Here is a 14,690-nt window from a genome sequence, read left to right on the forward strand (position 1 = left end):
AGCACAAACATAAAGAGTTTAAAAGTCCCTCCCCTTCCCACGATCGCCAGTGCTTTTCCTTTCCCTTTAGGGAAGGGACGAGAGGTGGGGTTTTCCGTTGTGAAGAAGAGGAGACCCCCTGTCTTTTAAAGAATTTCTTACCCCTCAGCTGAGTCTATCGAGGTTCTGACCTCCTTTCTCCCTGGGAAATAGCTGTGGATCCTGGATCCGGGGTGGGGGATGGTCTGGTCCGTGCCATTTATCTGTGTGCGAGGTCTGCGTCGGTAGTCTTAACCCTGGATTCGGTCGGCTCTCCGGGCACTCGCAGGCCTAACTACCAGCGACCCATGGAGGCGGAACTTCATAAATTGCGCTGGGGGGCTAGATTCCCCGTCTAGCTTGTGCAGCCTACTTCCGGTTCGGCTGAGGACTACTTCCAGGTGCGCTGAAAGTGGGGCAGCTGGTCGCAGTGACGTCCTCGCGCTGCATGAAGACATACTGATGTCATAAGCCGGAAGTTGCGGTAACTTCCAGGTGCCGTTTTTGAAACACTGGGACAGCACAAAAGTAGGCAGCGGGCCATCCGTCTGGTGAGGTCTGATCTGGCATGAGGGACTCTGCCTCTTCCTCTGCAGTGGCTGCTGCGACTGATAAGCCTCTCCAAGTGTCCCAAGTGGTGAGTTCTCACACTATATTATATATAAATATATATGCGCTTCTATTTGACTACTCCTTGGGGGTTCTGGAGTTTAGTTCTATTCACACCCTCCTCCTTCTCCTTAGTCCTATGGTGCACTGGGTGTTATTGGCCCTTTTTGTTTATGACATCCCCCCCCCCCCCCCCCCCCCAAGGAAATGTGTGGCGGTCGACTTTCCTTCTCCTACAAAAAGAACATCTGTATAACATGTATTGGAGTTAAGGAGGATAGATCAGCTTTTCTTGCAGAAATAAGGCAGATGATGAAAGATGAAATCAAAGCTTCACAGACTGTAACAGCTCCTGTGGTGGTTCCACCTGTACCAGACCTTCCTGTTAATCCTATAGCACCTCCAGTTGTTGCATCTGTTTAGAATCCTACCCCTTAAACCTAGCTGCCCTTAAACCTTCTCAGTTGAAGGATCCAATGGATCGTAAGGCTGAGAGCCTGCTAAAAAAATCATGGGATACAATTTTATTCTCCATTAACCCCTTCAAGACCAAGCCTATTTGGGCCTTAATGACCAGGCTCATTTTACAAAAACTGACCTGTCTCACTTTATGCGCTCATAGCTCAGTGATGCTTTAACGTATGCTAGCGATTCTGAGATTGTTTTTTCGTCACATATGGCACTTTATATTAGTGGCAAAATTTGGTCACTACTTTGTGTTTTTTGTGAAAAACATCAAAATATCATGAAAAATTTAAAAAATTTGCATTTTATGAACTTTGAAATTCTCTGCTTCTAAAAAAAGAAAGTCGTAGCACATAAATTAGTTACTAAGTCACATTACCAATATGTCTTCTTTATTCTGGCTTCATTTCATAAACATATTTTACTTTTTTAGGGTGTTACGGGGCTTAGAAATTTATCAGCAAATTACCACATTTTCGTGAAAGTTTCCAAAACTGATTTTTTTAGGGACCAGTTCTTTTTTTAAGTTGATTTAGGAGGCTTGTATACTGGAAACCCCCATAAGTGACCCCATTTTGGAAACTACACACCTTAAAGAATTAATCTAGGGGTATAATGAGCATTTTAACCCTACAGGGGCTGGAGTAAAGGATTCACCATTAGGCCGTAAAAAAATGGAAAATTAAAATTTTCCAATAATATATACGTTTAGATTAGATTTCTCATTTTAAAAAGGAACATGAGAGAAAAAGCACCCCAAAATTTGTAACGCAGGTTCTCCTGAGTACAACGGTACCCCATATGTGGGCGTAAACCACTGTATGGGCACACAGCGGGGCTCAGAAGGAAGGGAGCGCCAATTAGCTTTTTCAATGCAGATTTTGCTGAAGAAGTTTCTGAGCACCAGGTGCATTTGCAGAGCCCCTGTAGTGTCAGCAGAATGGAACCCGCCCAAACGTCACCCCATTTTGGAAAGTACACCCCTCAAAGAATTAATCTTGGAGTAGGATGAGCATTTTGACCCCACAGGTATTAGAGGAAAGTATTCAAAATTAGACAGTAAAAATTAAAAACGAATTTTTCCAATAATATGTTCGCTTAGTTTGAAATTTCTCAATTTCACGAGGAACAAGAGAAAAAAAGTACCCCAAAATCTGTAACGCAGGTTCTCCTGAGTAGAACGGTACCCCATATGTGGGCATAATCCACTGTATGGGCACACAGCCGGGCTCAGAAGGAAGGGAGCGCCAATTAGCCTTTTCAATGCAGATTTTGCTAAAGAAGTTTCTGAGCGCCAGGTGCGTTTGCAGTGCCCCTGTAGTGCCAGCGGAGGAAAATCTCCCCATAAGTCACCCCATTTTGGAAAGTACACCCCTCAGAGAATTTATCTTGGGGTGTAATGACCATTTTGACCCCATAGGTATTAGAGGAAAGTATTCAAAAGTAGACAGTAAAAATGAAAAACTCGAATTTTTCCAATAATATGTTCGTTTAGTTTGAAATTTCTCAATTTCACGAGAAACAAGAGAAAAAAATTACTCAAATTTATAACGCAGGTTCTCCTGAGTAGAACGTTACATCATATGTGGGTATAAACCACTGTATGGGCACACAGCCGGGCTCAGAAGGGAAGGAGCGCCAATTAGCTTTTCAATGCAGATTTTGCAGGAGAAGTTTCTGAGCGCCAGGTGCGTTTGCAGAGCCCCTGTAGTGCCAGCGGAGTAAAATCTTCCCATAAGTCACCACATTTTGGAAAGTGCACCCCTCAGAGAATTCATTTTGGGGTGTGGTGACCATTTTGACCCCACAGCTATTAGAGGAAAGTATTCAAAAGTAGACAGTAAAAATAAAAAACACGAATTTTTCCAATAATATATTCCTTTAGTTTGAAATTTCTCAATTTATTGAGGAGCAGGAGAGAAAGTTCACCCCAAAATCTATAACGCAGGTTCTCCTGAGTACAACGGTACCCCATATGTGGGCATAAACCCCTGTATGGGCACACAGCCGGGCTCAGAAGGGAAGGAGCGCCAATTAGCATTTTCAGTGCAGATTTTTCTGAAGAGGTTTCTGAGAGCCAGGTGCGTTTGCAGAGCCCCTGTAGTGCCAGCGGAGTGAACCCCCCCCCCCATAAGACACCCCATTTTGGAAAGTGCACCCCTCAAAGAATTCATCTTGGAGTAGGATGAGCATTTTGAACCCACAGGTATTGGAGGAAAGTATTCAAAATTGGCCAGTAAAAATGAAAAACTCGAATTTTTCCAATAATATGTTCATTTAGTTTGAAATTTCACAAGGAACAGGAGAAAAAATGTACCCTGAAATCTGTAACGCAGGTTCTCCTGAGTAGAACAGTACCCCATATGTGGGCATGAACCACTGTATGGGCACACAGCAGGGCTCAGAAGGGAAGAGCGCCAATTTGCTGGAGCAAAACCGCAGCTAGTAACAGTTATTAGAATAGCGCAGTTACTAAAATACAATAAAGAAAATGAGATTACAGGTAACGTGGGGTGGTTACGGACAGTCTGGGGTGGTTCCGGGTAATCTGGAGGTGGTTACGGGCAACCCGGGGTGGTTACGGGTAATCTGGGGTGGATACAGACAACATGGGGTGGTTACGGGTAATCTGGGGTGGATACGGACAACCTGGGGTGGTTACGGTGAACATGGGGTGGTCACAGGCAACCTGGGGTGGTTACGGGCAACGTGGCGTGCATACGGACAACCTGCTGTGGTTACAGACAACCTGCTGTGGTTACAGACAACCTGCTGTGGTTACAGACAATCTGGGGTGGATATGGTCAACATGGGATGGTCACAGGCAACCTGGGGTGGTTACGGGCAACGTGGGGTGGATACGGACAACCTGCTGTGGTTACAGACAACCTGGGGTGGTTACGGGCAACGTGGCGTGCATACGGACAACCTGCTGTGGTTACAGACAATCTGGGGTGGATATGGTCAACATGGGGTGGTCACAGGCAACCTGGGGTGGTTACGGGCAACGTGGGGTGGATACGGAAAACCTGCTGTGGTTACAGACAACCTAGGGTGGTTACGGGCAACGTGAGGTGGATACGGACAACCTGCTGTGGTTACAGACAACCTAGGGTGGTTACGGGCAACGTGGGGTGGATACGGACAACCTGCTGTGGTTACAGGCAACCTGGGGTGGTTACAGGCAACCTGACAAGGATACGGACAACCGGCTGTGGTTACAGACAACCTGGGGTGGTTACAGGCAACCTGACGTGGATACGGACAACCTGCTGTGGTTACAGACAACCTGGGGTGGTTACAGGCAACGTGGCGTGGATACGGACAACCTGGGGTGGTTACAGGCAACGTGGCGTGGATACGGACAACCTGCTGTGGTTACAGGCAACCTGGGGTGGTTACAGGCAACCTGACGTGGATACGGACAACCTGGGGTGGTTACAGGCAACCTGGGGTGGTTACAGGCAACCTGACAAGGATACGGACAACCGGCTGTGGTTACAGGCAACCTGCTGTGGTTACGGTAAACATGAGGTGGTTACGGGCAACGTGAGGTGGTTACGGACAATCTGGGGTGGTTACGGATAAACTAAAGTGCTCATAGGTAATCTGAGGTGGGTACCTGTAATCTGGCATGGTTACGGGCAATCTGGAGGGGGTCATTGGCAATTTGGGGTGGTCAGTGGCAAGGTGCGGTGGTCAGAGGCAAAGTGCGGTGGTCAGAGGCGACCTGCGGTGGTTGCGTGCAATCTGGGGTGGTTACATGTAATCTGGCATGATTATGGCAACCTGCGGTGGTTAGGGCAACCTGGGGGGGGTTTCAGACAATCTTGATTTGTTACGGATAAACTAAAGTGCTTATAGGTAATCTCGGGTGGGCACATGCAATTTGGGGTGATTACGGACAATCTAGAGGGGGTCACGGGCAACGTGCGGTGGTTACGGGCAACGTGCGGTGGTTATGGGCAACGTGCGGTGGTTACGTGTAATCTGGGGGGTTATGTGCAATCTGACGTGATTACGGACAACCTGGGGGGGTTAGGGGTAATTTAGGAGTAAACTGCAATTATTACTATAATAAAAAGTGTGTGTTTTATTTGTTTGTGTGTTTGTCACTTTTTGTACTTTACACATTCATGTTCACTGTATTACTATGATTACTGTGATATTTTCTATCTCAGTAATCATAGTTCAGTGACAGAGACCAAATTGGTCTCTGTCACTTTAAATTTTCAGAGCTGGCTGGTTATGTAGCGCATGCGCACTTCATAACCAGCCAGGACGTCGAGGAGGAAAGAGCTCCAGGATCAGGTAGGGTATAAGGGGTAGGGGGGTGACTGGGGGACGGGGGGTAACTGGGGGGGGGTGGGGGGCGACTTGGGGGACAGACCCTGACACTTTTTATCCCCTGTCACCAATCATTGATGGTGACAGGGGATAAAAAGTGCATCCCTGCACTGTGAACAGGCGATCGGCGGTATATAGTATATACCGCCGATCGCCTGTTCCGGGACCCCACAGGGGGGTCCCCGATCACTGCCCCATGCTCTCCGCTACCTCCGGTGGCAGAGAGCATGGGGTTTTGATTCATTTTTACATTTCCATCGCTGTGAACAGATATACTCTGTTCACAGCGATGGCGGCGGCCATCTTGGATCCGATGGCCGCCGGGGGAGGGGGGTTAGTGACTGGCTACTAGGGGGGGGGGGGGCTGATCTGGGGTCTGATTCACTTATTTCATCTCCCCCCACCGTGGATTCACGGTGGGGGGAGATGAAAAGCACTGCAGCGCCGGCCCATTAGTGACCGCCGTATCGGCGGTCACTAAGGGGTTAACTGCCAGGATCCGGGCACGGCGCGGATCTCGGCAGTTGCGGCGGGTGCCTGGCTATCACTGACAGCCGGGCCCCGCCGGGGATGACAGGAGTGCAGCTCCTGCGCCCCTGTCATCCCGTGGACGTAACGGCACGTCCATCTGCAGGAACTGTATGCAGATTTGGACGTGCCGGTACGTCCATATGCGGCAAGGGGTTAATAATATTATTGGTGCTACTAGTGTAGCCCGTGCTATGGATTGAACGTTTGGATTGAACAATTGGACAATAACCTAAAGAGGAAATCTTCCAAAGGAGCTATTACAGACTCCTTTCTACTCCTGAAAGATGCAGCTGCTCTCTTGGCTGATTCATCTGCAGAATCGGTCAGGGCTGCAGCCAGAGATGGGGCCCTTACTACCGAAGCCCGGCGGGCATTATGGTTAAAAATTGGTCAGTTATGTGGTATCTCCTTTGAGGGCAACTATGTCTTTGGTGTAGCCCTTGATAAAATTTTAGAAAAATCCTTAGACAAAAAGAAAGCTCTTCCAGAGGGAATATGGAGCATGGGAATAAGCCCTTAGAGTCTAGGGTCAGGTACGAAAACTGATCCAAAACAGGGTAAAAAAGCTATATAATGTACATGTGCAAAATTACAGATTTATATGGAGGGATAAAGGTCAAAAATAATTAACATTACAAACAACATAGACAATAATAACCATCGGAGACTATGCCACCAGAATATTACAATAACCAACTGATCACAAGAGTCTTAGCTTTCAGGTAGAGGGTGCCCGTCACTATGCTGCGCCCCACAGCTCGGAGACACAGCTGACATCGGAAGACCGAGCCACCGAGCCCAAGGAGTTTGACTAGAGCAACTCTGAACTCACCAGAAGTGGGATGGTGTCTCAGCAACCCAATCTTCCACCTTCATGCTGAACCGTGGGGAGGTCCCAACCGCAAGGGAAACAGAAAATGGTAACACCGCAATGGTAACAGGAAAGCTCCAAGCCTGACACCACCAGTAGCTTATCACAGAGATGAGCAGAGTAGCCATTCTCAGCCAATCCACAGGTGCGGGGAGACCCCGATGGGTAAATCTAGAAGAATGTCATGCGCTGGAGGTCTAGTGTAGCTGGAATCCTGGGACACGACCTCCAGCACAAGAAATTCTTCCAGAACTGAGGGGAGGATAGTCACAGGTACTGCCACATGATGGTTTCTTCAGAACGATTAGGTCTCCTCTTCCTTGTATCTAATGGATCTTTTCCACTCACCTAAATATAGACTGGCTTCAGTTTACCATCACGGTGCAGTATCCGAAGACTGAAGACAACTACTTTTGATAAGTCATAGGGACATCTATCAAAGGTTACGGTCAGTCAAATCAGGAGATTGAACAAGAAGCAAAACCTATATTAGGGCCTCTGACCAATAGTCACCTTATAAGAGTTCCACTCATATATACACAAACAACAAAACAACACTTAAGCTATTGAATAAAGAAGAATATAACCAAAGTTACATAGCCAAAACACAGATACTTTATTACTTCATAAATCCCAAAACAATCCCATAAAAACAACACGTACACATAGGACTAGTGATGAGCAAGTACTAAAATGCTCGGGTGCTCGGTACTCGAGAGGAATATTTCCCGATGCTCGGGTGCTCGTTTCGAGTAACGAACCCCATTGAAGTCAATGGGAAACTCAAGCATTTTTGCAGGGGACCCAAGCTCGGCACAGGGAAGGTTGCATGAAAACGTGTCAACTTCAGAAAATGATGGAAACACCACGGAAATGGACAGGAAACAGCAGGGGCAGCATGCATGGATGCCTCTGGGGCTGACTAATCGCACCATTACACCAAATTCTGGGCAGCAGCCTAGTGGTCTACCTCAAGACAATAGTGCTGGCTGCAGATGACAGATAAGGGTCACACTAGTTTTTGGAGGTTGTTGTATAAGTCGTATAAGTGCTGCTATATGGTGTATGCCACCTCTTACACAGGGCAATTAGCAGTGAGGTTGGATATGGCTGCACTAAAAAAGAAAGCAACCCTGCAAACTGGCTGCAGATGACAACAGATACTGGTCACACTACTTTTTGGAGGTTGTCGTATAGTCTGTGTGTAAGTGGTGGTATATGGTGTATGCCACCTCTTACACAGGACAATGAGCAGTGAAGTTCTATGCAGCTGTACTACATATCAAAGCAATACAATGCACAACAGCAGCACCACCCACAAAAAATATAATAGTACTGAGGACTTCTTTGGGGTCTGTATGCAACACCTGCTGTCCCCTTTCTGCCAGCAGTGGATCACCACAGTGTGCTGCTAAAATCGTGGTAGCTGCACTGCAAGTCCCAGCCAGCAGTCTGGAGTAATAAAAAAAAAAAATAAAGATTTTAAGCCCTTACAAGGGCTGTTGTGTTCTTTCTCTAGTATCCCTGCCTACAGGAACGCTAATTCCCTCCCTAACGCTCTCCCTGACCAGCAGCAGCTCTGTCCCTAATCTCTTCCAGCATGTGTGTGAGCCGAGCCTCGGCGGCCGCAATTTTTATATGGCAGGGTCATCTGATCTGGCCAACCAATCGCTGCTATCAACATGTATGGGTCCCGCGTGATCGCAGGATGTACCAAAGAGTCTCCTGCATGTTTATTGGCTGAGAAATTGCCGTTATAAAGATAAACCTCTCACTGGATCTTGAATATTTCTCCTAATAAGTCAGCATGGTTTCTCCCCAGAGTGACTTTTCTCATGGTACCTTAGTCTGCTGTTAGTGATAAAACATTTGCCACAGTCTGAACATGAGAATGGCTTCTCTCCCGTGTGAATTCTTTTATGTCTAACAAGATTTGATTGTGTTGTAAAACTTTTTGCACACTCTGAACACGAATATAGATTTTCTCCTGTGTGAATTCTGACATGTGTATCAAGATTAGATTGATTTGTAAAACACTTCCCACACTCTGAACATGAATATGGCTTCTCTCCTGTGTGACTTCTATGATGATTCCTTAGCTTACCTTTAGTAATAAAACCTTTCCCACATTCTAAACATGAATATGGCTTCTTCCCTGTGTGAATTCTCTCATGTGTAACAAAATGTGATTGATTTGTAAAACATTTTCCACATTCTGAACACGAATATGGTTTCTCTCCTGTGTGAAGTCTCTTATGATTAACAAGACTCGCTTGATTTATTAAACATTTTCCACATTCTGAACATGAATATGGCTTCTCTCCTGTGTGACTTCTCTCATGTGCCACAAGGCTGGACTTTTGTGTAAAACTTTTCCCACATTCTGAACATGTAAATGGTTTCTCTCCTGTGTGAATTCTCTCATGTGTAACAAGATCGGATTTGTTTACAAAGCATTTACCACATTCTAAACATGGAAATGGCTTCTCTCCTGTGTGAATTCTCTCATGTTGAGCAAGGCTGGATTTTCTTGTAAAACATTTCCCACATTCTGAGCATGAATATGGCTTCTCTCCTATGTGGATTCTCTCATGTTGAGCAAGGCTAGATTTTCTTGTAAAACATTTCCCACATTCTGAGCATGAATAGGGCTTCTCTCCCATATGAATTCTTTTATGTGTAAAAAGATTTGAGCATTTTGTAAACTGTTTTCCACATTCATCACAGTGGAACCTTTTCCCCTCTCTCTGCTCTGTCCCTGTGGTGGCAGTGTGTGAGTGGTCAGGAGAAGGTTCCTCATGGTCAGGAGGATTATATGATAGATCTGTAGTGTGACGTCCTGGATGTACAGTAAGGGGGAGGAGGGCTTCTCCTGAGGAGCGCTGCTCCGCACCGCCAGCTTTTTCTTTATAATTCAGCGATACCACGATGTTTCCTACAGAATTTTCTGTTCAGATAAAAATAAATTAAAATTTTTCTTCCAAATCACCAAGTGAAGAAACCTCCACAATTCCTATTTATCAGTAAAAATGTACAGTAAGGAGGAGCAGCGCTCGGAGCCATCACATATCCCAGACTACAGCTGCATCCAATCCTCCTGCACTGAGCCATCGCATATCCCAGACTACAGCTGCATCCTCCTGCACTGAGCCATCATATATCCCAGACTACAGCTGCATCCTCCTGCACTGAGCCATCACATATCCCAGACTACAGCTGCATCCTCCTGCACTGAGCCATCGCATATCCCAGACTACAGCTGCATCCTCCTGCACTGAGCCATCACATATCCCAGTCTACAGCTGCATCCTCCTGCACTGAGCCATCACATATCCCAGACTACAGCTGCATCCTCCTGCACTGAGCCATCACATATCCCAGACTACAGCTGCATCCAATCCTCCTGCACTGAGCCATCACATATCCCAGACTGCATCCTCCTGCACTGAGCCATCACATATCCCATACTACAGCTGCATCCTCCTGCACTGAGCCATCACATATCCCAGACTACAGCTGCATCCTCCTGCACTGAGCCATCACATATCCCAGACTACAGCTGCATCCTCCTGCACTGAGCCATCACATATCCCAGACTACAGCTGCATCCTCCTGCACTGAGCCATCGCATATCCCAGACTACAGCTGCATCCAATCCTCCTGCACTGAGCCATCATATATCCCAGACTACAGCTGCATCCAATCCTCCTGCACTGAGCCATCACATATCCCAGACTACAGCTGCATTCTCCTGCACTGAGCCATCACATATCCCAGACTACAGCTGCATCCTCCTGCACTGAGCCATCACATATCCCAGACTACAGCTGCATCCTCCTGCACTGAGCCATCACATATCCCATACTACAGCTGCATCCTCCTGCACTGAGCCATCACATATCCCAGACTACAGCTGCATTCTCCTGCACTGAGCCATCACATATCCCAGACTACAGCTGCATCCTCCTGCACTGAGCCATCACATATCCCAGACTACAGCTGCATCCTCCTGCACTGAGCCATCACATATCCCATACTACAGCTGCATCCTCCTGCACTGAGCCATCGCATATCCCAGACTACAGCTGCATCCAATCCTCCTGCACTGAGCCATCGCATATCCCAGACTACAGCTGCATCCTCCTGCACTGAGCATCACATATCCCAGACTACAGCTGCATCCTCCTGCACTGAGCCATCGCATATCCCAGACTACAGCTGCATCCAATCCTCCTGCACTGAGCCATCACATATCCCAGACTACAGCTGCATCCTCCTGCACTGAGCCATCGCATATCCCAGACTACAGCTGCATCCAATCCTCCTGCACTGAGCCATCACATATCCCAGACTACAGCTGCACCCAATCCTCCTGCACTGAGCGATCACATATCCCAGACTACAGCTGCATCCTCCTGCACTGAGCCATCACATATCCCAGACTACAGCTGCATCCTCCTGCACTGAGCCATCGCATATCCCAGACTACAGCTGCATCCAATCCTCCTGCACTGAGCCATCACATATCCCAGACTACAGCTGCATCCTCCTGCACTGAGCCATCGCATATCCCAGACTACAGCTGCATCCAATCCTCCTGCACTGAGCCATCACATATCCCAGACTACAGCTGCATCCAATCCTCCTGCACTGAGCGATCACATATCCCAGACTACAGCTGCATCCTCCTGCACTGAGCCATCACATATCCCAGACTACAGCTGCATCCTCCTGCACTGAGCCATCGCATATCCCAGACTACAGCTGCATCGTCCTGCACTGAGCCATCGCATATCCCAGACTACAGCTGCATCCAATCCTCCTGCACTGAGCCATCACATATCCCAGACTACAGCTGCATCCAATCCTCTTGCACTGAGCCATCACATATCCCAGACTACAGCTGCATCCTCCTGCACTGAGCCATCATATATCCCTGACTACAGCTGCATCCTCCTGCACTGAGCCATCGCATATCCCAGACTACAGCTGCATCCAATCCTCCTGCACTGAGCCATCACATATCCGAGACTACAGCTGCATCCTCCTGCACTGAGCCATCATATATCCCAGACTACAGCTGCATCCAATCCTCCTGCACTGAGCCATCACATATCCCAGACTACAGCTGCATCCTCCTGCACTGAGCCATCGCATATCCCAGACTACAGCTGCATCGTCCTGCACTGAGCCATCGCATATCCCAGACTACAGCTGCATCCAATCCTCCTGCACTGAGCCATCACATATCCCAGACTACAGCTGCATCCAATCCTCCTGCACTGAGCCATCACATATCCCAGACTACAGCTGCATCCTCCTGCACTGAGCCATCACATATCCGAGACTACAGCTGCATCCTCCTGCACTGAGCCATCATATATCCCAGACTACAGCTGCATCCAATCCTCCTGCACTGAGCCATCACATATCCCAGACTACAGCTGCATCCTCCTGCACTGAGCCATCACATATCCCAGACTACAGCTGCATCCTCCTGCACTGAGCCATCGCATATCCCAGACTACAGCTGCATCGTCCTGCACTGAGCCATCACATATCCCAGACTACAGCTGCATCCAATCCTCCTGCACTGAGCCATCACATATCCCAGACTACAGCTGCATCCAATCCTCCTGCACTGAGCCATCACATATCCCAGACTACAGCTGCATCCTCCTGCACTGAGCCATCACATATCCCAGACTACAGCTGCATCCTCCTGCACTGAGCCATCGCATATCCCAGACTACAGCTGCATCGTCCTGCACTGAGCCATCGCATATCCCAGACTACAGCTGCATCCAATCCTCCTGCACTGAGCCATCACATATCCCAGACTACAGCTGCATCCAATCCTCCTGCACTGAGCCATCACATATCCCAGACTACAGCTGCATCCAATCCTCCTGCACTGAGCCATCACATATCCCAGACTACAGCTGCATCCAATCCTCCTGCACTGAGCCATCGCATATCCCAGACTACAGCTGCATCGTCCTGCACTGAGCCATCACATATCTCAGACTACAGCTACATCCAATCCTCCTGCACTGAGCCATCACATATCCCAGACTACAGCTGCATCCTCCTGCACTGAGCCATCACATATCCCAGACTACAGCTGCATCCTCCTGCACTGAGCCATCACATATCCCAGACTACAGCTGCATCCTCCTGCACTGAGCCATCACATATTCCAGACTACAGCTGCATCCTCCCGCACTGAGCCATCACATATCCCAGACTACAGCTGCATCCAATCCTCCTGCACTGAGCCATCACATATCCCAGACTACAGCTGCATCCTCCTGCACTGAGCCATCACATATCCCAGACTACAGCTGCATCCTCCTGCACTGAACCATCGCATATCCCAGACTACAGCTGCATCCTCCTGCACTGAGCCATCACATATCCCAGACTACAGCTGCATCCAATCCTCCTGCACTGAGCCATCATATATCCCAGACTACAGCTGCATCCTCCTGCACTGAGCCATCACATATCCCATACTACAGCTGCATCCAATCCTCCTGCACTGAGCCATCACATATCCCAGACTACAGCTGCATCCTCCTGCACTGAACCATCACATATCCCAGACTACAGCTGCATCCTCCTGCACTGAGCCATCGCATATCCCAGACTACAGCTGCATCTAATCTTCCTGCACTGAGCCATTACGTATCCCAGACTACAGCTGCATCCAATCCTCCTGCACTGAGCCATTGCATATCCCAGACTACAGCTGCATCCAATCTTCCTGCACTGAGCCATCGCATATCCCAGACTACAGCTGCATCCAATCCTCCTGCACTGAGCCATCGCATATCCCAGACTACAGCTGCATCCTCCTGCACTGAGCCATCACATATCCCAGACTACAGCTGCATCCTCCTGCACTGAGCCATCACATATCCCAGACTACAGCTGCATTCTCCTGCACTGAGCCATCACATATCCCAGACTATAGCTGCATCCTCCTGCACTGAGCCATCGCATATCCCAGACTACAGCTGCATCCTCCTGCACTGAGCCATCACATATCCCAGACTACAGCTGCATCCTCCTGCACTGAGCCATCACATATCCCAGACTACAGCTGCATCCTCCTGCACTGAGCCATCACATATCCCAGACTATAGCTGCATCCTCCTGCACTGAGCCATCGCATATCCCAGACTACAGCTGCATCCTCCTGCACTGAGCCAGCACATATCCCAGACTACAGCTGCATCCTCCTGCACTGAGCCATCGCATATCCCAGACTACAGCTGCATCCAATCATGTCTATAAGAACTGATCGGATGCTCCACAAGACGGCAGTGTCCCATCCTGCACAGTGATAGAGGTCACAAAGCATGCCGAGAAACCTCTGCCCCAAAAGTCAGTAGGGGGCGCCAGTCTACTGCTCCGATGGCCATGTGGCTTGCAGTAAAGCATCACTCTAAATGTTGTTAAAAGCAGCTCCCCCCCCCCCGCCATGATGTTCAGAAAACTAAAAAAAAAAAGAGCAAAAAACATCATATGTTTTAGTACCAGAACTCCCTGTATAACTCCATCCTCCCATACCTGGGGTACCAGCTGCCGGCGCCTCCTCCTCCTTCACCTCACTCATACACCGGGGATCGCCCCTCATCCTCTCTTCTTCTGCTTCATCCTCCACTTTAATATTAGTCACCTGATCTCCCCCCTGATGGGACATATAGAACAATTCAGTACAATCCAGCAGACAGGAGGGAAAATCTAACACATCAACATAAGAAACCAGCAACATGTATCTATCAGCCTCATCACATCTATGAGTGCAGGAGCAACAACCACCAGCACCGGGGGGCGCTATAGA

The 14,690-nt window shown here is 48.3% G+C and overlaps 2 protein-coding genes across 4 annotated transcripts in view; one reads left to right on the forward strand and one right to left on the reverse strand.

Annotated features, from left to right (window-relative positions):
* Nucleotides 1-14,690, forward strand: part of LOC138797150 (oocyte zinc finger protein XlCOF22-like) — a 483,239-nt gene that overhangs the window by 279,408 nt on the left and 189,141 nt on the right. The window lies entirely within an intron of this gene.
* Nucleotides 1-14,690, reverse strand: part of LOC138797182 (oocyte zinc finger protein XlCOF7.1-like) — a 179,739-nt gene that overhangs the window by 18,729 nt on the left and 146,320 nt on the right. Inside the window, exons 1-3 of one of the 3 annotated variants that reach the window (XM_069977021.1) lie at nt 14,417-14,549; nt 8,709-9,788; nt 7,273-7,274 (exon numbers count right to left, since the gene is read on the reverse strand). In XM_069977021.1, coding sequence (XP_069833122.1) covers nt 7,273-7,274; nt 8,709-9,788; nt 14,417-14,549 — 1,215 coding nt within the window. Of the gene's footprint in view, nt 1-6,857; nt 9,789-14,416; nt 14,550-14,690 lie in introns of those variants that run through there. The other 2 variants (XM_069977022.1, XM_069977020.1) reach the window with 2 other exon arrangements.

This window comes from Dendropsophus ebraccatus, chromosome 7, assembly GCF_027789765.1.
Source record: "Dendropsophus ebraccatus isolate aDenEbr1 chromosome 7, aDenEbr1.pat, whole genome shotgun sequence".
Taxonomy (NCBI): Eukaryota; Metazoa; Chordata; class Amphibia; order Anura; family Hylidae; genus Dendropsophus; species Dendropsophus ebraccatus.